General features: G+C 38.1%; 1 protein-coding gene across 1 annotated transcript in view; it reads right to left on the reverse strand.

Annotated features, from left to right (window-relative positions):
* The window catches only part of ALMS1 (ALMS1 centrosome and basal body associated protein), a 161,781-nt gene that overhangs the window by 52,305 nt on the left and 82,217 nt on the right, over positions 1–27,259 (reverse strand). The window contains exons 7-9 of the mRNA XM_058428814.1: positions 13,431–13,601; positions 4,703–4,837; positions 2,921–3,091 (exon numbers count right to left, since the gene is read on the reverse strand). Coding sequence (XP_058284797.1) covers positions 2,921–3,091; positions 4,703–4,837; positions 13,431–13,601 — 477 coding nt within the window. The remainder of the gene's footprint in view (positions 1–2,920; positions 3,092–4,702; positions 4,838–13,430; positions 13,602–27,259) is intronic.

Raw genomic sequence — 27,259 nt, forward strand, 5'->3', positions numbered from 1 at the left:
ATCATTTTTTTTTAATTGCTTTCATCTCTTTCTTCTAACTGCTACTTTTTTTTTCATTTCATTTTGTTCTCCTATCCCCTAAATTTCCCTTTCCATTTCATTATTCTATCAATTTTTATTTCATATACTTCATGTCTTCTAAAATTATTCAGAGTGTAAAACATTTAGAAAAAATTTTCTTATCTTCTAGAGTATGCTTTTACAGATTATATTTCCATCTTTCTTTTGCAAGCTATGTCTCCCACACTAACCCCTGTAAAGCTGCAATGTTATATTTCTTCATCTTATGTATTATTTTTGTGTGTGACAAAAAGTATGACATTAAATTAACCATCTTAGCCATTTTTAAGTGTACAGTTCGGTAGTGTTACGTATATTCACATTGTTGTGCAACAATCTCTAACTCTTTCATCTTGTAACACTGAAACTCTATACCTACTAAATACTAATTCTCTGTCCACCCTCTCACAAGCCTTGGCAATCACTATTCTACTTTCTATTTCTATGATTTCAGCTACTTTAGGTATTTCATATTGAGGTGGGAAATTAAATAAAAATAAAATTAAAAAGAAAGAGAAGTCAGTTTTCCTGAATTAGGCTGACTTGTCCCAGAGGCAGCAACAGGCACAGCCCAGACCCAGGAAAAGTCTTGATAATATTATCTAATGTGCTCTGGAGACTCTCCCAGCACTCCCTCAAAATAGGGAGTAGAAAAAACAAATTTTCCTTTGTTTTATGGAATGAGTTTATAGATTCCTGTTCTCTGTAATTAGTGACTTTAAGTGTTCTGTTTTATCTAAGAAGTACAATGAAGGTCATGAGAAGCCTGAGTAGGCCTGAACTACAGCTGCCTGGGCACCATAGTGAAGGTTATGGGATAAGCCCGTGCCTAGGCAAACCTACATAATGGGCATCTGGGTTGCAGAGCAACGGTTATGTGCAATCCTGAGTTAAGAATCTGTTACAATTTGATTAACTGTCTTCGTCCTGCTTCTGTATCCCCGCTTTCATGCCACTGTAAGCTTGCTTCAAGCTAGCCCACCCCCTTTTGTGAAGTGTGTATAAAAGTCAAGTGCTGTCTTTGTTCTGGGCCCAGCCTTTGGACGTGAGTCTGCTGGGCCTGAGTGCACTCAATAAAAGATTTTCCTGTTTAAACCCAAGGTCTCTCTCATCCTCCTAAATCCCTCGACATTTGCAAGAAATCATGTGGTATTTATCTTTTTGTGACTGATTTATTTTGCTTAGTATAATGTTCTTGAGGTTCACCTACCTTGTAGTATGTGATAGGATTTCCTTCTTTCTTAAGGCTGCACAATACACTATTTGTATTGTACACAATACAAATATGTATGTAACGTATCTTCTTTATTGACAAATAATTCCCATTTTCTTAATACATTCATCTGTTGATGGACATGTGGGTTGCTTCCACCTCTTGATTATAAATAATGCTGCAATAAACATGAGTATACAGGTATCTTTTTGAAGTCCTGTTTTGAATTCTTTAGGTTATATGCCCCACAGTGCAGTGGGATTGCTGGATCATATAGTAATTCTTTTTTATTATTCTGAGGAACCTCCATACTATTTTACATAATAGCTACACCATTTTACATTCCCACCAATGGTGAACAAGGGTTTCAATTTCCTTGCATCCTCATGAACATTTGCTATTTTGTTCTTTTGATAGTGGTCATCCTAACAGGTGTGAGTGATATCTCACTGTGGTTTTGATTTGCATTTCTCTTATGATTAGAGAGATTGGGCATCTTTTTATATGCTTGAAATGGCATTTGTATATCTTCTATTGTCTATTCAAGTCCTTTGCTCATTTTAAAATAAGTTATGTGTTTTTAAAAATAAGTTGCTTGGGTTTTTTTTTGCTATTGAGTTGCATAAGTTCTTTATATATTCTGAATACTAATCCCTTATCAGATCCATGATTTGCAAATATTTTCTCTCATTCTGTAGAATGCCTATTCACACTCTTGTTTACTTTCACATGCAGAAGTTTTCAAGTTTGATGTAGTTTCACTGGTCTATTTTTGCTTTTGTTGTCTGTGTTTTTGGTGTTACATCTGAGAAATCACTGCCAAGTTCAATGTCCCGAAGCTTTCCCCTTATGTTTTCTTCTGGGAGTTTTATGGTTTTAAGGTCTTACATGTATGTCATTAACCCTTTTTGAGTTAACTTTTGTATGTGGTGTAAAGAAAAGGTCCACCTTTATTCTTTTAAATATGGATATCTAGTTTTCCCAACACCATTTGTTGAAGAGACTATCCTTTCCCCATTGTGTAGTCTTGGCTATTGTCAAAAAATCACTTATTCTGTATATTCTTGATGTAAGCAGTTGAACCCGGACTATTTCCAAAATCCAGTATAGGTAGATTAGCTCCTTGACTCTTTTCTCTCCTTATGTAGGCTGTTCCATCTTCCTCTAAGAGGTAAACCTTGAGGGCTAGGTAGTAATGTCTTGTGTTCTATATGCTTTTATGTCAGAAAAAGAGGCCCATGGACAAATAGAAATAAATGTGATTTTATTGTAATTTTTTAAAAGTTTGTATTGATGGTCTCACTATCTTTGCTATAGTCTTCTGGAATGCCTTTAAGGTTGTCTCTGTTTGGGGACTGAGACAAGATACTTCACTTCTAAAACTATCAGCCTTAGGTATTTATTTATAATCCTGTTTCTAAGTTGCTAATATCTTTTCCAAAAAGTAACAATTACTTTACAAATCTATATATATAGTAACCTAATAGTAGCATCAAAGTACTTTACACAAGAAAGTTTTAAAAAAAGAAAAGGAATTTTTGTTTAATCATGAGGCTATATTCTCATCAGAATGAAATGGAAACACACTAACACTGACCCTCACATACACACAGACACACACACTCACACACAACCCAATCCCATTACCTTCAATATTGATCTGTAGGGATTCTTTATTGCTTGGCCAGGCTTCCTCGGGAACTGTCCTCTTCCTATGGATCTCCTCTTTCTGTGTAATGGCTTTAGTGTCTGGCGAGTTCTTAATTTCTGGGTCTCCTACTTGAGCTGAGTGCTCTGCAGCAGCAGCAGCACTAGAATCTATGAAAGGGAAATTAACACACTATACAGACAGGAACTTGACGTAAAATATTTTTAAATGTCTCTCAAGTACGTATTATGTGAAAGGCTTTGTTAGTGATATTGAAGAAAAAAGATGACTCAGAAATGCGTTTAGAAAATAACTGAAAATTGGGGCAAAAAGTCACATACATAAACAGATATGCCATAAGAAACAGTCAGAAAAAGAGGTATCGGTATTCAAAGAAAGAAAAACTAATTGCAGATGGGAGTACCACAGAACTCTAGACAACTGATTTTGGCATTAGAAGAGAGCTAAGATGGGATACACATTAAGATGGAAAAAAAAGGTGACTATATAACAGAAGAATGGTGTCAGGAAAGTAACTTAGCATCTAAGAAACAGAACAAGTATATAGCATTTGATTATAGAATTTATAAGGAAAAGAGGTGAGAACTAGTGTTAGAAAGTTGTTTGGGAGTGGACTCTACAGTTCTGGAAGACAGTGCTAAAAGAGTTTAGATTTTATCCTTACAGGCAATGAAACACTAAAGTTTTTGATTAGGAGATTAACATGATCAAAACTGTTTTTGGAACATTCACTTAGTAATAGTAAAATGGGTAAAATTCAGAAGTGTTGCCCAGAATACAATCTAACCTTTTTAAACAAGCAATACCTAAAGAAGAGAAGCAGCTAATTATGTTCTAAAATGTTTTAGTTTACAATTGTGGCAGAAACTATCAACACTACCTGTCCTCTAATATCCACTTTCCTTCTCCTCTAAACAGAACCCTAACTTTAGCTGGGCACATTGTTATTAGAATAACAACTCAATTTCCCAGCTTCCCTGGTACATGTGACCATGTGTCTAAGTCTGGCTAATAGAATGCAAAAGAAATGGTATATATAGCTTCTCAGAAGTATCCTTAAAGGAAGGAACGTGCTTTTTCCTTTCCTTTCTTCCTGCTTGTTGCAATATGGGCTGATGGCTACAGCTTAAGAATGAAGGCCAAAAATGTTAGAGTAACAAGAGAGCAACAGCTTTGTTCCAATACTCTGGAGTACCAGGTCAACTCTGGATGCTTATCTCTGGAGTTTTACAAAAAAGAGAAAGAGTTTTCTGTCTTCTTTAAGCCTATGTTATTTTGCTTTTGTTTTCCTCTCTCAGAGTCAAAACTAATCCTAGCAAATACACTATTAGGGTTATTTAAATCAGCATAATCCCTCTGAAGTAAAGTAACTGATAGGTAGGAAGCAAACAAGCTGAATTCCTAAATAAAGGATTATGTACAAAAATGGTATTAGAGGGTCCGTGTCTCACAGAATTGAGAGATTTTATCAGCAGAGGTAAAAAGTCCATTAAATGAATTTCTGGAAATGAGATTAATTTGTTTACTGTATCCAAAACCCTCCAGAAATATCTCAACTTTAAATATGTTAATTTTACCTGCCAAAGTATATAAAAATATAGCTAAATATACCTTAACTATTTCATATATACATGAGATAGAAGAGAGCTGAAGATGGCAAGAAGAAAATAGAGAGTATATTTCTGTTTCTGTTCTTAAGGGAATAGTCTAATTTTAGAAGAACAGAAGAAAATAATATGCAGACAATCCAGTTTAGCTACCTGCAGTATCTTTCTGCAAAGATTCTTTTTCTTTAGCCTGGGCAGCCTCAGTCACTGCCCTTGTACTGTGGATCTCTTTCTGTTTTTTGTCTGAGAGGTTCTCATCCCCAGTGATTAGCACTTGAACTGAGGCATCTGGAATAACGACATCATTTGATTTCAGAAAAGGAAAGATAATGAACACAACAGACAAGTAATCCTCCCCCAAAATTACAAACAAAACCCCAAATCCATTTATATATTAGGAAAAAAGTACCTCTTAGGCTCCACCTGTATAAAAACTGTGACATGAATTGAAAAATTTTTCGTATTTTACTGTGTACAACAACAGTTTAAATAAAATAACATTCTAAAGCCGGGCGGGGTGGCTCACACCTGTAATCCCAGCACTTTGGGAGGCTGAGGCGGGTGGATCACTTGGGGTCAGGAGTTCGAGACCAGCCTGGCCAACATGGTGAAACCCCAACTCTACTAAAAATACAAAACCTAGCAGGCATCGCGGTGCATGCCTGTAGTCCCAGCTACTCAGGAGGCTGATTCAGGAGAATCGCTTGAACCCAGGAGGTGGAGGTTGCAGTGAGCTGAGATTGTGCCACTGCACTCCAGCCGGGGTGACAGTGAGACTCTGTCTCAAAAAAATAAAATAAAAAAATAAATAAAATAAAATAAAATAAAAACATTCTAAATAAAATCTGTTCCTTGATGGTTTGATGCAACAGTAAAAAAAGCAAAAAAAGGAAAGATCAGGTATGTTTTTCCAAAGGAAAAAAGATGTGAACAATGCTTTCAAGTTCTTTGGCCTATTCAAAGTTTTTATCACTTATGGAGTCAATTTTTATATTTCATATAATCCAAGAAAAGCACTTTTATCATCTAGATTTTATATACAGCATTTTCATACAATTTTAAAAAAATTCCATGCAGTTATAGCCTTTTAAACTTGTCTAATACTATTTCTCTTTTCTATTTTTCTTCATCATTTTTGAATTTTTTATCTGTAAGTATATTTTTCAACAAAGAAATCAGAAAGGCAATAGAGATTGCCAAAAATGCAAAGAACCAGTTAACTCTTGCTACCTCTTTTAAATTCATACATTTTTCTTACTTCTTATTACTTCAATCCTCCTAATCTCTTTTATCTAAATGTCTTCTGAAATTTTTACATCACTAAAAAATGTTTTAATGTTAATAAAATATTTCAGGCATACCAAAAGTATAGGCAACAAAATGAACACCAAAGTATTTACCATAGAGCTTAAGAAATAAAATATTACAAATATAATGTTCCTTGTGTAAAGTGTTCCCAATGATGCCATTCTCACTTCTCAGTAGCAGCCTTTATACCAAATTTAGAGTTTATCAATATCAAGGATGTTTTGTAATTCTTTACTACATTGCATATATTAACCAACAATGTACAGCATTGTTTTGCAAGTTTCTTTAAAACTTATATGAAGGGTACAATACTGTCTGTACCTTTACGCACCATGCCTTTTTCACTCAATATTATGATTTTGAGATTTAGTCAATTAATATGTCTTTGATTCTCAATGTTATGTATTATTCTATTGTATTAATATATATGAATACACCTCTGTTGATCAACTTAAGGCTATTTCCTATTTTGAAAAGCACTGCAATGAACATTCCTGTGAAATGTCTTCGCAGGTGGCGTGCATTATAAATATCTTCTCCCAGGCTGTTTCATGTCTTTTAATTGTTTGATATCGTTTATGCAAAAAATTTTTCAGCTTAATAATGGCATATTTCTTATATTTTCCCTTTAGGGTAGGTGCTTTGTGTGTCCTGTTTAAGAAATCTTTTATTATCACATGGTCATAAGGACAGACCACCTAAATTCTAAAAACTTAGTTATCTCATTTACTTTTAATATGCCTGGTATACTATACATTTCTGTTTAGTGTGCGGCAGTGATTTATCTGATTTTATTTTTTCCAGATATATATTCACTGGTTCAAACTCTATTGAATAGTTCCTCTTCATCCTTTCTCCACAGATTGTTATGCCATCTCTGTGTATGTTAGGTTTCCACATTCATGGATATGTTTCTGGGTCACCATTCTGTTTCATTTTTCTGTTTATTCCTTTGCAAATGATGTCTTAAATAAGCTACACATGTAATAAGTCTTGATGGCTGGTATGGCAAGATCCCTTATCTTATTCTTTAAATACGCTTTTTTTGATTTTCCATAAATATTTTAGAATCAGCCTGTCAAGTTCCATGAAAAATCCTACTGGAATTCTGAGTAGCAATGCATTTAATTTAGAAATTAATTTGGCGACAACTTTATTATTACAATTGTGTAATTTTCCAACAATTTAGGTCTTAATATATTTCAATGTAGTTTTATAATTTTCTCTTTAAAATAGTTTTACATGCCCTTTTAGATTCATTTCTAAGTACCATATTGTTTATCTTACACGCCCTTTTAGATTCATTTCTAAGTACCATATTGCTTTTTAAAAGATCTTTCTAATTGTACAGTGGAAAATATGGGGGAAAATGTGCACATAAAGAGCTCAGTGAATTACAAAAAGCAAGTGTATATAACCTTATCCAGGTTAGGAAATAAAATCTGGCTAGAAACTTACACGCTCCCCTCATTCTTCCTTCCATCTACCCCATGCTGAGGGTAACACCTGATTTTTTTTTTTTTTTGGAGACGGAGTCTTGCTCTGTCGCCCAGGCTGGAGTGCAGTGCCGCAATCTCGGCTCACTGCAAGCTCCGCCTCCCGGGTTCACGCCATTCTCCTGCATCAGCCTCCTGAGTAGCTGGGACTACAGGCACCTGCCACCACGCCCAGCTAATTTTTTTTTTTTTTTTGTATTTTTAGTAGAGACGGGGTTTCACTGTGTTAGCCAAGATGGTCTTGATCTCCTGACCTCATGATCCATCCGCCTTGGCCTCCCAAAGTGCTGGGATTACAGGTATGAGCCACCGCACTCAGCGCTACTTTCTCTATTTCCTGGTCTTCCACATTTCTGAAATGTATTGTTGAATTTACCTACACGTTCTTGAAATTTTTCCTGAATATGTTTGAGAATACACATATAAGCTCACAATTTTATCTTTCCTGGTATATTTGACCCTTTTATTACTATGAGATAAACTCTTGTATCTACCTTTAATGTTTTTTCTCTTTGCCCTGGAATTCTATTTTGTCTATATTAACACTAGCTTTTCTTTAGTCAGTATTTGCCAAATGTATTTTTTTCTTCTTACTTTTTTGAGGTGAAGGACAATATAAATTCTGATTTAATAAAAATAACAATGTATATGTTTTAAAAGTCAAATAGTTTCATGAGGCTTATAAAAGTCAGCAGTTCCCTCTCCTATCCACTACAGATCCCCAATTTCTTTTTTTTTAATTGTTATTATTATTATACTTTAAGTTTTAGGGTACATGTGCACAATGTGCAGGTTTGTTACATATGTATCCATGTGCCATGTTGGTGTGCTGCACCCATTAACTCGTCATTTAGCATTAGGTATATCTCCTAATGCTGTCCCTCCCCACTCCCCCGACCCCACAACAGTCCCCGGAGTGTGATGTTCCCCTTCCTCTGTCCATGTATTCTCATTGTTCAATTCTCACCTATGAGTGAGAACATGCGGTGTTTGGTTTTTTGTCCTTGCGATCGTTCACTGAGAATGATGGTTTCCAGTTTCATCCATGTCCCTACAAAGGACATGAACTTATCATTTTTTATGGCTGCATAGTATTCCATGGTGTATATGTGCCACATTTTCTTAATCCAGTCTATCGTTGTTGGACATTTGGGTTGGTTCCAAATCTTTGCTATTGTGAATAGTGCCGCAATAAACATACGTGTGCATGTGTCTTCATAGCAGCATGATTTATAATCCTTTGGGTATATACCCAGTAATGGGATGGCTGGGTCAAATGGTATTTCTAGTTCGAGATCCCTGAGGAATCGCCACACTGACTTCCACAATGGTTGAATTAGTTTACAGTCCCACTAACAGTGTAAAAGTGTTCCTATTTCTCCACATCCTCTCCAGCACCTGTTGTTTCCTGACTTTTTAATGATGGCCATTCTAACTGGTGTGAGATGGTATCTCATTGTGGTTTTGATTTGCATTTCTCTGATGGCCAGTGATGATGAGCGTTTTTTCACGTGTTTTTTGGCTGCATACATGTCTTCTTTTGAGAAGTGTCTGTTCATGTCCTTTGCCCACTTTTTGATGGGGTTGTTTGCTTTTTTCTTGCAAATTTGTTTGAGTTCATTGTAGATTCTGAATATTAGCCCTTTGTCAGATGAGTAGGTTGCAAAAATTTTCACCCATTTTGTAGGTTGCCTGTTCACTCTGATGGTAGTTTCTTTTGCTGTGCAGAAGCTCTTTAGTTTAATCAGATCCCATTTGTCAATTTTGGCTTTTGTTGCCATTGCTTTTGGTGTTTTAGACATGAAGTCCTTGCCCATGCCTATGTCCTGAATGGTATTGCCTAGGTTTTCTTCTAGGGTTTTTATGGCTTTAGGTCTAACATGTAAGTCTTTAGTCCATCTTGAATTAATTTTTGTATAAGGTGTAAGGAAGGGATCCAGTTTCAGCTTTCTACATATGGCTAGCCAGTTTTCCCAGCACCATTAAATAGGGAATCCTTTCCCCATTGCTTGTTTTTGTCAGGTTTGTCAAAGATCAGATAGTTGTAGATATGTGGCATTATTTCTGAGGGCTCTGTTCTGTTCCATTGATCTATGTCTCTGTTTTGCTACCAGTACCATGCTGTTTTGGTTACTGTAGGCTTGTAGTATAGTTTGAAGTCAGGTAGCATGATGCTTCCAGCTTTGTTCTTTTGGCTTAGGACTGACTTGGTGATGCGGGCTCTTTTTTGCTTCCATATGAACTTTAAAGTAGTTTTTTCCAATTCTGTGAAGAAAGTCATTGGTAGCTTGATGGGGATGGCATTGAATCTATAAATTACCTTGGGCAGTATGGCCATTTTCACGATATTGATTCTTCCAACCCATGAGCATGGAATGTTCTTCCATTTGTTTGTATCCTCTTTTATTTCATTGAGCAGTGGTTTGTAGTTCTCCTTGAAGAGGTCCTTCACGTCCCTTGTAAGTTGGATTCCTAGGTATTTTATTCTCTTTGAAGCAATTGTGAATGGGAGTTCACTCATGATTTGGCTCTCTGTCTGTTATTGGTGTACAAGAATGCTTGTGATTTGTATATTGATTTTGTATCCTGAGACTTTGCTGAAGTTGCTTATCAGCTTGAGGAGATTTTGGGCCAGATCCCCAATTTCTAAAGGCCACCATTTTCAACTCCTTTAGCCATTCATTCGAGGATCAATATCCTTATTTCCTAATAACATGCTTTATACTACCATATCATTTTATGTTCCAGAAATTTATCCTACCATATCATTTTATGTTCCAGAAATTATCTATTGATTTTCTTCTAAGATCAATTACAATCTCGTATCTTTCAGTTCTGGGATTTATTCTTATACTATATACTAAGATCTATGGATTTATCTCATTACAAAACCCTCTTACCCATACATACCCTTTCATCCTATCTTCTGAAAAGTTTTAGCCCTATATTAACGTTCAGTGTTTATGTCACATAAATAATGGTCTGAGTGATTAAATCAATATTCAATTGAGTCGATATTTAGCATTTACATATGATTGTTTATATAATTATTATTGACAGCTAAGCCAGCTAGTATACTGTAATTACATTTATTTTCTATTACAAACTTCTGCTTTTCCTGAAGAGTTAATAACCGCTTTGTTTTTGCATTTTCTGAGTTTCTATGTGCCAATCCCTACTTCATCCTTATAGTTGCAAATAGAACTGAAAATGTCCTGTAAGTATAGTCAATCACATAAGGTATCCTACAAATTTGACTTTTTCCTTGCAGGCTTCAATCTGAATGGGTTCTAGGCCTTGTGTACCACTGCCACAGTGAGAATTCATTTCCCATTTCCTGTGTTGGCCCCCTCCATTTCCTCAATCCCGTGTTTTCTTTCTTTCCTTCTTTTGTAACTTAAATAAACTCCCTTGTTTTAGTGAAATAATTTTCTCTCAGAATTCCAAGGCATTATTCCTTTGGTTTCTAACTCTGTTTATCACTTTTGAGAAGTTTGATGCCAGTCTCATTTCCATTTCTTTATATGGAATGTATGTTTTCTTTTTGGAAGCTGTTAGAATCTCTTTTCAAGTAAGTTTTAAAATGTCAAGGTCATGTGCCTTGGTGTGTATTTTTACGTACATGGTAGTCCCTTTTAGTATGAAACCTCACATCTTTCAGTTCTGAAATTTATTCCTATACTAGTCCTTTGGTTCTTTCTTTTTTGCCTTCTCTATTGTCTTTACAGAATACCTGCTTTGGATGTTGAAACTTTGGGGACAATCTTGAATTTTAAAAAATCTTTTCCCTTCTCTTTATGTTGTATTTTTGAAGAGATTTTCTCACTTTTATATTCCACCCCTTCCACTCAGAATTTTACTTATGATATTTTATGAGCTCATTTAGCTATTACATAGGCCACTGTTCAGTTTCCCAGGCAGGCATTCTCTCCTCTATTCTTCTTTAATTCTCTAAGGCGAGAGGTTCTTAGGCTAGGCTTCTCTCAAGGTGAAATGGCTACTAAGGACTAAGCCAGGAGGAGGGCTTCTCCTTAGGATGCAAAGTCTGTAAGTAGACCAACAGATGGGAGATTGTAGAGGTCCTCAGATAACTGAGGCTGACTTTATTTCAAACATATCATCCTTACCAAATGAAGCCTGGGAGTGAGGTAAAGCTGGTGAGTTCTTTGTGCAGACTTCTGACAGAGTTCACTTCTTTCCTGCCAATTTTTCCACATCTACCCTCACCTGAAGTATCTGACACTGGGATCTTAGGGTTATCTGTTTCAACCAAACTGCCACTAGCATATGGATAGTGGAAAACATGTAACGGATTCCCTGGTGCATAAGAGTTTTCATTTATGAACTATATTTTGTAAAAAATTATTTTTTTATTTACTTGGCAGTGTCAATGTTAGCTGGTAGATATGCTTCTTTTGTCTTATTTCAAAAGGCATTTATAAAAAGACTTCACTGTGTTTTGAAGTAGAACAAAATTATCTAAAAAAAAGTGTGCTTTAACAAGCAGACCTCATTTATTTTTCTCACAAAGGCACTGATGCTATCACACGAAGTCATTAACACTATGCCAAAACTAGAACATAGAGCCACCCTATGTTTAAAAACTGCCCTGGGATCAGTAGCACCTATTTAGCTAATAGTTATACACAGGAATAAAAAAGTATAAATGTAACAAACACAGGCAATTATACATACAGAATTTTCAGTGGCTACTGGAGTTTTCATTTAATAAACATTATCATCAATCAGCTACAAAAGTATAATGGCAGGGGTGCAGAAGAAAAAAAGCTTTTATAAAACAGTGGGGGCCGGACACAGTGGCTGATGCCTGTAATCCCAGCACTTCAGGAGGCCGAGGCAGGCAGATCATCTGAAGTCTGGAATTCAAGACCAGCCTGGCCAACATGGTGAAACCCCACCTCTACTAAAAATACGAAAAATTAGCTGGGTGTGGAGGCGGGCGCTCCCAGCTACTTGAGGCTGAGGCAGGAGAATCGCTTGAATCCAGGAAGTGGAGGTTGCAGTGAGCCAAGATCGCGCCATCGCACTCCACCCTGGGCAACGAGATCAACACTCCAACTCAAAAAAAAAAAAAAAAAAAAAAGATTGAAACTCAAATACCCACAGTGACCAGCAGACAGATAAGGTGGATGAATGAAGCAGACTGGGTCTCAGAGCTGTGGGGATGGAAGCAAACAAGAGAATGGATGTCCTGCCTGCAGGGGGACAGCCATGGCTCAGTTGCAGCTGATTACCACCATGAATGAATGTGAGCCAAAGGGCAGCCAGATTTTCTGATTTTTCAAGGAAAATCAAAAATATTAGTTTTGAATGTTGGCGGAAAATTTTAAAAATTTTAAAACAACATGGGGGCTGGATGCGGTGGTTCATGCCTGTAATCTCAGCACTTTGAGAGGCTGAGGCGGGTAGACAGCTTGAGGCCAGGAGTTCAAGACCAGCCCAGGCAACATAGCAAGACCCCCATCACTACAAAAAACCCCCCATCACTAAAAAAAAGTATTAGCCAGGCATAGTGGTGTGTGCCTCTGGCCCCAGCTACTCAGAAGGCTGAGGTGGGAGGATCACTGGAGCCCAGGAGTTCAATGCTGCAGTGAGCTATAATTGCATCATTGCACTCCTGCCTGGGTGACAGAATGAGACCCTGTCTTTAAAAAAATTTTTTTTTTAAATCATGTCAGCTACATATCTCCCTACAGAATCCAGCCTATAAGACATTACTTTGTAATATCTGACAGAGATAAACTAATGTGGCAATTTAATCAAGATTTTCTATGGATCTTAGTATCTAAAACATACTTGATTGGGTATTATTTCATTTCAAAAGTTGTATCACATTTTATTCCCTATTGTGAAAATGAAGTTTATAGTTTTCAAAAATCTCTGAAGCACAATAAAGGATTTTATGAAATTTTGCCTTCTTGTATATGCTCAATGTAATAGCAAGGAGAAAAGCTTGTATAATGAAACAGAAAAAAAGGATAAAGATTGGACAGTAATCCCATTTAGGATGAAAAGGGGAGAAAAAGCCACAAAGTATACAAAGCCAATCCAGTTACCTGCATTTTCATTCCGCAAGGGTTCTTCTCCCACTGGCAAGGATGCCTTAGTCACTACCCTCTTACTGTAGATTCCTTCTTTATGTTTAATGTTAACAGTGGCTGAGAGGTCATCATCTCTTGTGCCTAGCACCTGAGCTGGGAAGTCTGGAGCAACGGCATCATTGGATCCTACAGAAAAATGGGGAAGTAATACAAAACACAAATAGCAACATGAGATTGAGAAAGACTTTTTAAAAATTTGCCTCTTAGACCAATTCTATGAAAAAAGCACTACAGACCGGGCGCGATGGCTCATGCCTGTAATCCCAGCACTTTGGAAGGCGGAGGCAGGTGGATTGCCTGAGGTCAGGAGTTCAAGACCAGCCTGGCCAAGATGGTGAAACCCCATTTCTACTAAAAATACAAAAATTAGCCAGGCATGGTGGCAGGTGTGTGTAATCCCAGCTACTTGGGAGGCTGAGGCAGGAGAATCGCTTGAACCTGGGAGGCAGAGGTTGCAGTGAGCAGAGATCATGCCACTGCACTGCAGCTTGGGTGGCGGAGTGAGACTTGGTCTTTAAAAAAAAAAAAAAAAGAACAAACAAAAAAACACTACACTACAATGGGTAGGATCATCAGAAGGAAATGTCAGTCAAACTGAAGTTATAAGCCATGTAAAATAAATTCTAATAATACAAGGCAGAGATGCAAACGATATAAAAGAAGATGTAAAATGGAGAATCAGTTCAGGAGAGAGAATATTTCCAGCTCACGATGGTTTTGGAGGAAGGAGAAAATGGATTGTATCTTGGAAAAAAAGTAGTTTTTTGATATAGAGAGGAAGGAAGAAAGGCATTTTAGGCAGAAGTTATAGCATAAGCAAAGACAAGAAGTATTTAAGAATAGTGGACACTTTATGGTCAGGCTGGATTGTAGAATACATTAAGGACAGTGGGAGAAGATATTAAAAAATAGTTGTTTGGGACAAAATTCAGCAGTGCATGGGATCCCAAGCTGAAGAGTATAAACTGTATTGTATATGAAATGCAACATAATGGAATATTTTTAAATAAAATAATAATATATTTAGTTATGTTTCCAGAAGATTCATCTGACAATACAAAAGACAAAACACTAAAAGGAAAATGACAGATGATAAGTAAAAGATTTGAAAGTATTTAATTTTCTTTTAAAATATATTTCAATATTCCTACATTCCTTGATAAAATAATCTATAATCCATGCCACATCTAACAGGCAAAAGAACATTTCTGGACGTATAAAGGCTTATACTAATCTTCTATGAGATGATTTTTCTAAGATCCTGTATTTCCTGAGCTCCTAGTATGTGTATGGCAATAAGAGCTGGGTAAGTACCTGTATCATTAGTACAGTGCACAATAAGCCATGAATAGTTCTGCAGGACAGATTGCAAGGAAAACACCAAGACTTCTGGGCCAAATAGATTATACTGGGCTCTTCTCAACTTCTATAACATCACTTTCTCTTATTTGCCTCTTACTTCTCCAGAAACTTATTTTTTATCTTTTCTTCTACCAAATCTCTCGGTGCTGGAGTTCCTCAAGGAGTCAGAACTGGCCTCTCTTCTCTTCCTAGGTAAACTTATCGACCACCAAGGATATGCTGATGACCAACAAATAATGTACCATTGGCCAAGACCTTTCTTCTGAGCATCCAACTCCAGCATTCAGGGACACGGCCAGCTCTTACAGCACTTTTATGGAAATTAGAAAAAGATGTCTCTTTCTCAAATCAAAATGTTTAAGTTACTATATATTGTAGCACAACACAAACAACTGTCAATGGTAGTCATTCTCTTCACAAATTCTCCCAGGGAGTACACACCAGCAGCAGCACGCACACGCACAGTCTGCACCACCACCCCTTGTTCTCCAAGAGAGATGACCCCGTCAAGTTCAGAGTCAGGTGAGGAACAATTACGTCCCTGAGAGCAGTGGGTGAATAAGCAAGAGAATCAACCTCAGAGGAGGTGAGAGGCAGCTGAGAGAGTGCAGCCACACATGTGTGCATGTCAGTGAATGTACATATACTTATTTTCCTGTACCTGTGCATAGCTATAGTATGTGGGAGTATAGATTTATGTTTGGGGCAGCACAAGAGTTAACATTATTGCTCCAGAACTCTAACTAAAGATCTGGAATATTCATGCCCATCTGTGTGTTTTCATAAAAGTATATATTTATAATGTGAATAATGTCACCTTATATGTGGCACTATTACCTTAACATGTGTAAATAAACTCTGCCTACATTCAATTGTAGACCCAACATCTCTATGTGGATGTATAACAGGAATCTCATTTTTAACATGTCCAAAGCAGACATTTTGATCATCTTCCCCAAATCTGCTTTTTTTCCTCAATCTCCACCTCAGTAAATGGCACCTCTATTCACCTAGTTGCTCACGCCAGACATTTTTTTCATGCTTTTCTGCCTCACTCTCCATACTCTTATCACCAAATCTAGGAGAAACTATTTCTAAATGGAAGCTGACTGTCCATTTCTCCCTATCTCTATAGATAACACTGTGATACTCATGCTACCATCTATGGTACTGTCTACAGCAACAGCCTTCTAACTAACTGGTGTCTCTACTTGCACTTTAACCTGCCCCACCATGGCTCTCTGCCTTCCCATCTATAAACCATTTCTCCACATAGTGGCAAGAATAAACTTTACAAGTATAAATCAAACCATAATTGCAGTAGTACCATAATAAAATCCAAACACTTTAATACAGTTGATAAGATCCTGCATGATCTTCAACCTACCTATCTTTAACCATATCTACCCATCACTATGCTCTACCCTGTTAAATAAAATTTATGGGAGTCCATTGTTTTAGACTGGGCTCCTGCACTAGGCCCCAGGAGACCAAACCAAAATGTAGTCACTTGTACTAAATGCCATACAATCCAACTGAAACTTTAAGGAAAAAGGAAAGATCCAAAATGGACTTTTCTAAAAACAAGAGATTCACAGCAACTAACTGAAAAAGGGGCCAGTCACCCTGAGCTGGCGTAAAAAGGAACTTATCTCTGCTTTAATCTTTACCAGGAAAGTAACCTGATGTTAATCAATATGCTTTTTTTGGTATTACAGATGATCCACCACTTACAATGGAGTTATGTCCTGGTAAGTCCATCATAGGTTGAAAATATTGTTAGTCAAAATGTATTTAATGCCCCTAACCTACCAAGCATCATAGCTTAGCCCAGCCTACTTTAAACCTACTCAGAACACTTAAAATAGCCTACAGGTTGGCAAAATCATCTAACACGAAGTCTATTTTATAATACAGTGTCAAATAGTTCATATAGTTTATTAAATACCGTACTGAAGTACGGTTTCTACTAAATGTGTATCACTTCCATACCATCGTAAAGTCAAAAAATAGTTAAACGGAACCATTGTAAATTGGGGACTGTCTGTATTGTGTTTCCTTGTTCCTGGTCTGGCTACCTTATCAGAACCAACTGCTCTTCCATGCCCAGTGCACCTTTTCTATATTATAGAATGGGATGTTGCCTGATTCATGAATCGCTACAAAAACCAATCAGATCTTTAAATTTGTCGAAATTTCAACCCATGCTGCCTTCTTTCCATTTGTCAAATGCATCAAGCTCTTTTCTGCTTCAGGGGCTTTCCCCATCTTGTTCCCTCTCGCCAGAACATTCTCACACTCCACTCTTTGCCTACCTAATTCATTCTCATCCTCTAGAGTTCAGCTCAAAAGTTTCTTCCTGGAAAATACCTTCATAAGTTCGGAAAACAAAACTGGGTCTACTTGTTTATCTTGGAACTCTTCTTTATTTTCTTAGCATTTATCACTTGTAATTACGTACTTATTTATGGTTTATTTGTTTAATATCTGTCACCCAACGTGAATATAAACTCCATTATAGTTTATTTTGAGCAATACTGAAATTGTAACACCTACCACAATGTATCTGCCTGGAACACAGTAACATCTTCAATACCTATTGTTTGAATAAACAAATGAACATGAGCTGACAGCTTCCTATCATTAAAAAAAAAAAAAAAAAACCTGATCATTGTAGAAAATTCAGGAAAGTATGATGGAAACAATAAAAGAAAACCCAACTAAACCTTGGCTATATATCCTACTAAGTGAACATTTACAGGGATCATACCATATACAGTCTCATTACTATTTTTTCACTAAAGTAGAGATATATTTTAAATGGAATTTAGGGTTTAAAGTCAGCATGTGAGGTGAAAACCTTGCTATAGAGGGTCAAAATCACCCTTGAAGGTACCTTAGGAAGGCATATGTGGAAACTGACATCGTTTCTGCTCAAGAAACCCATCAGGGTCCACTTTTTCCTCCAGGCTTGCAACATATCACTGCGCCTGAATCTGAGCACCTGATGAAGTACCTGACATTGTACCAGAAAGACATTTCTTCAAACTCTAGAATCATACCCAGATAAGCAGGTAAGATGCTTACACTATAAAAGGCAAATGAGGACTACAATTAATTTTGAGAATGAAGTTTCCCATCTTTCATTACATACTCTTCTGTAGTCATATGTTCATAAAGGGTAGAGTGCATGCACAAAACACCTGTACTTTTAAAATTCTTTCTCTCCTCTTTTGTTAAGTATATTTATTTGAACTTGCTTAAGTTAAATACATGTAAGGGACAATATCAACGCATGCTAAAATTATTTATCACAGCTAAAGACATCTCACTGAATTCCACTCATCTAATTGTTATGCTATCTTAAAGTTTCCTCTATTTCTCGTTCTGTTACTTTGCTAATTTCGTATACTCAACCCTGATTTGGAAGACAGGTATCTACTTTTAAAATTCAATTAAGATTTTTGGTAACTTCTTAAGTTTTTTTTAACTGTGGTAAAATATACATAAAATGTAACCATGACCAGGTGCGGTGGCTCATGCCTATAGTCCCAGCACTTTGGGAGGCTGAGGCAGCAAGATCACTTGAGGTCAGGAGTTTGAGACCAGCCTGGCCAACATGGTGAAACCCCGTCTCTGCTAAAAATACAAAAATTAGCTGGCCATGGTGGCGGGTGCCTATAATCCCAGCCACTCAGGAGGCTAAGGCAGGAGAACTGCTTGAATCTGGCAGGCAGAGGCTGCAGTGAGTTGAGATTGTGCCACTGTACTCCAGCCTGGGTAACAAAGCAAGACTCCGTTTCAAAAAAAAAAAAAAAAAACCCACAAAAAGTAATCATTTTTAAGTGTACACTTCAGTGGCATTAAGTATATTCACACTGTTATGCAACCATCACCACCATGTATCTCCAGAACTTATTCATCTTCCCAGACTTAAACTCTGTACCCATTAAATAGTAACTTCCCACTCCCCCTACCCCCAGCCCCTGGTAAACACAGTTCTACTTTGTGTCTCCATGAATCTGACTTTTCTAGGTACCTCATATAAGCAGACTGGCTTATTTCAGTTGGCCTAATGTCTTCAGAGTTCATCCATGTTGTAGCATGTATCAGAATTTCATTCCTCTTTAAGGCTGAATAATACTCCATTACACATATATGTTACATTTTGTTATCCATTCATAGATCAGTAGACACTTGGGTTGTTTCCACCTCTTGGCCATTGTGAATAATGCCGTTATGAACATGAGTGTACAAATAGCTCTTGAAGATCCTACTTTCACTTTGTTGGGGTATATATTTAAAAGTAGAATTACTGGATCATACTATAATTCTCTGTTTAATTTTTTGAAGAATAGCCACAATGTTTTCCATAATGGCTATACCATTTTACATTCCCACCAGCAATAAGCAATGGTTCCAATTTCTCCACGTCCCTGACAACACTGATAATTTTCCATTCTTTGCTTTTTTATTTTTATTTATTTTTTTATTATACTTTAAGTTTTAGGGTCCATGTGCAAAAGGTGCAGGTTTGTTACATATGTATCCATGTGCCATGTTGGTGTGCTGCACCCATTAACTCGTCATTTAACATTAGGTATATCTCCTAATGCTATTCCTCCCCCCTTCCTCCACCCCACAACAGGCCCCGGTGTGTGATGTTCCCTTCCTGTGTCCATGTGTTCTCACTGTTCATTTCCCACCTATGAGTGAGAACATGCGGTGTTTGGTTTTCTGTCTTTACGATAGTTTGGTGAGAATGATGGTTTCCAGCTTCATCCATGTCCCTAGAAAGGACATGAACTCATTTTTTATGGCTGCATAGTATTCCATGGTATATATGTGCCACATTTAATTAATCCAATCTATTGTTGTTGGACATTTGGGTTGGTTCCAAGTCTTTGCTATTGTGAATAGTGCCGCTATAAACATACGTGTGCATGTGTCTTTATAGCAGCATGATTTATAATCCTTTGGGTATATACCCAGTAATGGGATGGCTGGGTCAAATGGTATTTCTAGTTCGAGATCCCTGAGGAATCGCCACACTGACTTCCACAATGGTTGAACTAGTTTACAGTCCCACCAACAGTGTAAAAGTGTTCCTATTTCTCCACATCCTCTCCAGCACCTGTTTCCTGACTTTTTAATGATTGCCATTCTAACTGGTGTAAGATGGTATCTCATTGTGGTTTTGATTTGCATTTCTCTGATGGCCAGTGATGATGAGCATTTTTTCATGTGTCTGTTGGCTGCATAGATGTCGTCTTTTGAGAAGTGTCTGTTCATATCCTTCACCCACTTCTTGATGGGGTTGTTTCTTTCTTGTAAGTTTGTTGGAGTTCATTGTAGATTCTGGATATTAGCCCTTTGTCAGATGGATAGACTGCAAAAGTTTTCTCCTATTCTGTACGTTGCCTGTTCACTCTGGGTTCCAATTTCTCCATGTCCCTGACAACACTGATAATTTTCCATTCTTTGCTTTTTTTTTTTTATTTTTTTATTATACTTTAAGTTTTAGTTTCTTTTGCTGTGCAGAAGCTCTTTAGTTTAATTAGATCCCATTTGTCAATTTTGGCTTTTGTTGCCATTGCTTTTGGTGTTTTAAACATGAAGTCCTTGAACATGCCTATGTCCTGAATGGTATTGCCTAGGTTTTCTTCTAGGGTTTTTATGGCTTTAGGTCTAACATGTAAGTCTTTAATCCATCTTCAATTAATTTTTGTAAAAGGTGTAAGGAAGGGATCCAGTTTCAGCTTTCTACATATGGCTAGCCAGTTTTTCCAGCACCATTTATTAAATAGGGAATCCTTTCCCCATTGCTTCTTTTTGTCAGGTTTGTCAAAGATCAGATAGTTGTAGATATGTGGCATTATTTCTGAGGGCTCTGTTCTGTTCCATTGGTCTATGTCTCTGTTTTGCTACCAGTACCATGCTGTTTTGGTTACTGTAGGCTTGTAGTATAGTTTGAAGTCAGGTAGCATGATGCCTCCAGCTTTGTTCTTTTGGCTTAGGACTGACTTGGTGATGCGGGCTCTTTTTTGCTTCCATATGAACTTTAAAGTAGTTTTTTCCAATTCTGTGAAGAAAGTCATTGGTAGCTTGATGAGGATGGCATTGAATCTATAAATTACCTTGGGCAGTATGGCCATTTTCACGATATTGATTCTTCCAACCCATGAGCATGGAATGTTCTTCCATTTGTTTGTATCCTCTTTTATTTCATTGAGCAGTGGTTTGTAGTTCTCCTTGAAGAGGTCCTTCACATCCTTTGTAAGTTGGATTCCTAGGTATTTTATTCTCTTTGAAGCAATTGTGAATGGGAGTCCACTCATAATTTAGCTCTCTGTCTGTTATTGGTGTATAGGAATGCTTGTGATTTTTGCACACTAATTTTGTATCCTGAGACTTTGCTGAAGTTGCTTATCAGCTTAAGGAGATTTTGGGCTGAGACAATGGGGTTTTCTAGATATACAATCATGTCATCTGCAAACAGGGACAATTTGACTTCCTCTTTTCCTAATTGAATACCCTTTATTTCCTTCTCCTGCCTGATTGCCCTGGCCAGAAATTCCAACACTATGTTGAATAGGACTGGTGAGAGAGGGCATCCCTGTCTTGTGCCAGTTTTCAAAGGGAATGCATCCAGTTTTTGCCCATTCCGTATGATATTGGTTCTGGGTTTGTCATAGATAGCTCTTATTATTTTGAGATACATCCCACCAATAACTAATTTATTGAAAGTTTTTAGCATGAAGGGTTGTTGAATTTTGTCAAAGGCCTTTTCTGCATCTATTGAGATAATCATGTGGTTTTTGTCTTTGGTTCTGTTTATATGCTGGATTACGTTTATTGATTTGCGTATGTTGAACCAGCCTTGCATCCTAGGAATGAAGCCAACTTGATCATGGTGGATAAGCTTTTTGATGTGTTGCTGGATTCGGTTTGCCAATATTTTGTTGAGGATTTTTGCATCAATGTTCATCAGGGATATTGGTCTAAAATTCTCTTTTTTTGTTGCGTCTCTGCCAGGCTTTGGTATCAGGATGATGCTGGCCTCATAAAACAAGTTAGGGAGGATTCCCTCTTTTTCTATTGATTGGAATAGTTTCAGAAGGAATGGTACCAGCTCCTCCTTGTACCTCTGGTAGAATTTGGCTGTGAATCTATCTGGTCCTGGACTTTTTTTGGTTGGTAAGCTATTAATTATTGCCTCAATTTCAGAGCCTGTTATTGGTCTATTCAGAGATTCAACTTCTTCCTGGTTTAGTCTTGTGAAGGTATATGTGTCCAGGAATTCATCCATTTCTTCTAGATTTTCTGGTTTATTTGCGTAGAAGTGTTTATAGTATTCTCTGATGGTAGTTTGTATTTCTGTTGGATTGGTGGTGATATCCCCTTTATCATTTTTTATTGCATCTATTTGATCCTTCTCTCTTTTCTTCTTTATTAGTCTGGCTAGCGGTCTATCAATTTTGTTGATCTTTTCAAAAAACCAGCTACAGGATTCATTGATTTTTGAAGGGTATTTTGTGTCTCTATTTCCTTCAGTTCTGCTCTGATCTTAGTTATTTCTTGCCTTCTGCTAGCTTTTGAATGTGTTTGCTTTTGCTTCTCTAGTTGTTTTAATTGTGATGTTAGGGTGTCAATTTTAGATCTTTCCTGCTTTCTCTTGTGGGCATTTAGTGCTATAAATTTCCCTCTACACACTGCTTTGAATGTGTCCCAGAGATTCTGGTATGTTGTGTCTTTATTCTCATTGGTTTCAAAGAACATCTTTATTTCTGCCTTCATTTCGTTATGTACCCAGTAGTTATTCAGGAGCAGGTTTTTCAGTTTCCATGTAGTTGAGCAGTTCTGAGTGAGTTTCTTAATCCTGAGTTCTAGTTTGATTGCACTGTGGTCCAAGACACAATTTGTTATAATTTCTGTTCTTTTACATTTGCTGAGGAGTGCTTTACTTCCAACTATGTGTTCAATTTTAGACTAGGTGTGGTGTGGTGCTGAGAAGAATGTATATTCTGTTGATTTGGGGTGGAGAGTTCTGTAGATGTCTATTATGTCTGCTTGGTTCAGAGCTGAGTTCAATTCCTGGATAGCCTTGTTAACTTTCTGTCTCGTTGATCTGTCTAATGTTGACAGTGGGGTGTTAAAGTCTCCACATTATTGTGTGGGAGTCTAAGTCTCTTTCTAGGTCTCTAAGGACTTGCTTTATGAATCTGGGTGCTCCTGTATTGGGTGCACACATATTTAGGATAGTTAGCTCTTCTTGTTGAATTGATCGCTTTACCATTATGTAATGGCCTTCTTTGTCTCTTTTGATCTTTGTTGGTTTAAAGTCTGTTTTATCAGAGACTAGGATTGCAACCCCTGCCTTTTTTTGTTTTCCATTTGCTTGGCAGATCTTCCTCCATCCCTTTATTTTGAACCTATGTGTGTCTCTGCATGTGAGATGGGTTTCCTGAATACAGCACACTGATGGGTCTTGACTCTTTATCCAGTTTGCCAGTCTGTGTCTTTTAATTGGAGCATTTAGTCCATTTACATTTAAGGGTAATATTGTCACGTGTGAATTTGATCCTGTCATTATGATGTTAGCTGGTTATTTTGCTCGTTAGTTGATGCAGTTTCTTCCTAGCCTTGATGGTCTTTACAATTTGGCATGTGTTTGCAGTGGGTGGTACCGGTTGTTCCTTTCCATGTTTAGTGCTTCCTTCAGGAGCTCTTTTAGGGCAGGCCTGATGGTGACAAAATCTCTCAGTATTTGCTTGTCTGCAAAGGATTTTATTTCTCCTCCACTTATGAAGCTTAGTTTGGCTGGATATGAAATTCTGGGTTGAAAATTCTTTTCTTTAAGAATGTTGACTATCAGCCCCCACTCTCTTCTGGACTATAGAGTTTCTGTCGAGAGATCAGCTGTTAGTCTGATGGGCTTCCCTTTGTGGGTAACCCGACCTTTCTCTCTGGCTGCCCTTAACATTTTGTCCTTCATTTCAACTTTGGTGAATCTGACAATTGTGTGTCTTGGAGTTGCTCTTCTCAAGGAGCATCTTTGTGGCATTCTCTGTATTTCCTGAATCTGAATGTCGGCCTGCCTTGCTAGATTGGGGAAGTTCTCCTGGGTAATAACCTGCAGAATATTTTCCAACTTGGTTCCATTCTCCCTGTCACTTTCAAGTATACCAATCAGATGTAGATTTGGTCTTTTCACATAGTCTCATATTTCTTGGAGGCTTTGTTTCTTTTTATTCTTTTTTCTCTAAACTTCTCTTCTCGCTTCATTTCATTCATTTGATCTTCCATCACTGATATCCCTTCTTCCAGTTGATCGAATCGGCTACTGAGGCTTGTGCATTCGTCATGTAGTTCTCGTGCCGTGGTTTTCAGCTCCATCAGGTCCTTTAAGGACTTCTCTGCATTAGTTATTCTAGTTAGCCATTCGTCTGATCTTTTTTCAAGGTTTTTAACTTCTTTGCCATGGGTTCGAACTTCCTCCTTTAGCTCAGAGTAGTTTGATCATCTGAGGCCTTCTTCTCTCAACTCGTCAAAGTCATTCTCCGTCCAGCTTTGTTCCGTTGCTGGTGAGGAGCTGTGTTCCTTTGGAGGAGGAGAGGCGCTCCGATTTTTAGAATTTTCAGTTTTTCTGCTCTGTTTTTTCCGCATCTTTGTGGTTTTATCTACCTTTGGTCTTTGATGATGGTGACGTACAGATGGGGTTTTGGTGTGGATGTCCTTTCTGTTTGTTAGTTTTCCTCCTAACAGTCAGGACCCTCAGCTGCAGGTCTGTTGGAGTTTGCTGGAGGTCCACTCCAAACCCTGTTTGCCTGGGTATCAGCAGCGGAGGCTGCAGAACAGCGAATATTGGTGAACAGCAAATGTTGCCACCTGATCGTTCCTCTGGAAGTTTTGTCTCAGAGGAGTACCCGACTGTGTGAAGTGTCAGTCTGCCCCTACTGGGGAGTGCCTCCCAGTTAGGCTACTTAGGGGTCAGGGTCCCACTTGAGGAGGCAGTCTGTCTGTTCTCAGATCTCAAGCTGCATGCTGGGAGAACCACTACTCTCTTCAAAGCTGTCAGACAGGGACATTTAAGTCTGCAGAGGTTTCTGCTGCCTTTTGTTTGGCTATGCCCTGCCCCCAGAGGTGGAGTCTACAGAAGCCGGCAGGCCTCCTTGAGCTGCAGTGGGCTTCACCCAGTTTGAGCTTCCTGGACGCTTTGTTTACCTACTCAAGCCTCTGCAATGGAGGGTGTCCATCCCCCAGTCTCGCTGCCGCCTTGCAGTTTGATCTCAGACTGCTGTGCTAGCAATAAGCGAGGCTCTGTGGGCATAGGACCCTCCAAGCCAGGCGTGGGATACAATCTCCTGGTGTGCCATTTGCTAAGACCATTGGAAAAGTGCAGTATTAGGGTGGGAGTAACCCAATTTTCCAGGTGCCGTCTGTCACCCGTTTCCTTGGCTAGCAAAGGGAATTCCCTGACTTCTTGCGCTTCCCGGGTGAGGCGATGCCTCGCCCTGCTTCGGCTCATGCTCGGTGTGCTGCACTCACTGTCCTGCACCCACTGTCCGACAATCCCCAGTGAGATGAACCCGGTACCTCAGTTGGAAATGCAAAAATCATTCATTTTCTGCGTCGCTCAAGCTGGGAGCTGTAGACTGGAGCTGTTCCTATTCGGCCATCTTAGCTCCCTCTGCTTGTTTTTTAAAATAACAGTGATTCTAACGGGTGTGAAGTGGTATCTTACTATGGTTTTGTTTGGTATTTCCCTCATGATTAATGATGTAGAGAAGATTTTCAGGTGCTTATTGGCTATTTGCACATCTTCCTTGGAGAAACGTCCATCAGATTCTGTGCCCACTTATGAATCAGATTGTTTGCATTATTGTTGCGTTGTAAGAGTTCCTTACGTATTTTAGGTATTAATCTCTCATCAGATAAATGATTTGCAAATATTTTCTCCTATTCTGTGAGTCACCTTTTCATTCTGTTGACTGGATTTTGTGTACAAAAGTTTTGAATTTTGATAAAGTCTCACATATATATTTTTCTTTTGTTGCCTTTGTTTTTTTGTTTTTGTTTTTGTTCTTTGAGACATGGTCTCACTCTGTTGCCCAGAATGGAATGCAGTGGAGCAATCATAGTTCACTGCAGCCTTAAACTCCAGGGTTCAAGTGATACTCATGCCTCAGCCTTCCGAGTAGCTGGGACTACAAGCGTAGGCCATCATGCCTGGCTAATTTTTAATTTTTTGTAGAGACAGGGTCTTGCTATATTGCCCAGGCTGATCTCAAACTCCTGGGATCAGGCAATCCTCCCATCTCAGCCTCCCAAAGTGCTGGCATTACAGGCATGAGCCACCACACCCAGCCTGGACATTTAAATAATATAATGCAGCAACTCTGGAAACCAGATTCTACTTCCATCCCAGGGTTTGGTGTTGTTGCTTTATGTTGTTTTAATAATTTCTCTGAACTAATTCTGTAAAGTCTATATTCTTTTTATACATGGCCACTGAAGTTACTACTCAATTAGCTTAGTGGTCAGCTAATGCCTGAACAGAGATTTCCTTAAATGCCTAGGACCAATACATCTCCCAGCCTTCATCAAATGGCTCCACACATATGTTGGGATGTACTTTCAACACTGACCTAGGCAGCTGTCAACTCTACCTTAGCCTTCCCGTTTCTCCTTGTACAGATCCTCAAGGTCAGCCAGAGATAAGACCTAGCACCTTGGGTCTTTCCCAAGCATACACAGGCTTATGCATGTATGGCGTCTCCCAGAGTCTTAGGAATATGTTAGAGCCTTTCAAAGAATCTATCAACATCTTATCCTCAAGTGTTCCTTTTAAGCTTTTCAGTTAGTTTACTGTTTACCTCAACTGCTAGTCCGCACCTCAGCCACTATGATATTAAAATACTTGTCTGTAAATGTTTTTGATAAACATCTTCCCCTACCCTTCACCAGAGGCCTTTAGCACTGGATGGCCCCCAGTCAGGTCAAGTAAAGATAAGCCTTTTGTGTGGAATCTTCATGGAACCACTAGATAGGTCAAATATTAACAATTCTTTGGGAAGGAAGTTTTAAAAGAGGCCCAGCTCCATTTTGCATCCTCTGGTCTTGGAAAAGAAAGCTGTATTTCTTAAGGCTATCACTGAGCTGAGGTACTGGGAATGGGACTAGGGCAAGTTAAAATGCTAACGCTTACTGTGCTTAGTGGGATTTGGCCATTTTTCTTGAATAAATGCTCCCTGGGTTGCTATTAAGACTGGTTTATTTGCAGACATTTATCTCTTTCTTTGGATGGCTGTTTCCTTTGCCCCAGTTTTTTGCCGTCGTTGTTGTTTGCATGAATTCTATTATTTACCTATTTTCAACTGAAGAACAGTTATTTGGCCCAAATATTTGCTAACAATGATGTA

This window comes from Hylobates moloch, unplaced genomic scaffold (assembly GCF_009828535.3).
Source record: "Hylobates moloch isolate HMO894 unplaced genomic scaffold, HMol_V3 SCAFFOLD_15, whole genome shotgun sequence".
Taxonomy (NCBI): domain Eukaryota; kingdom Metazoa; phylum Chordata; class Mammalia; order Primates; family Hylobatidae; genus Hylobates; species Hylobates moloch.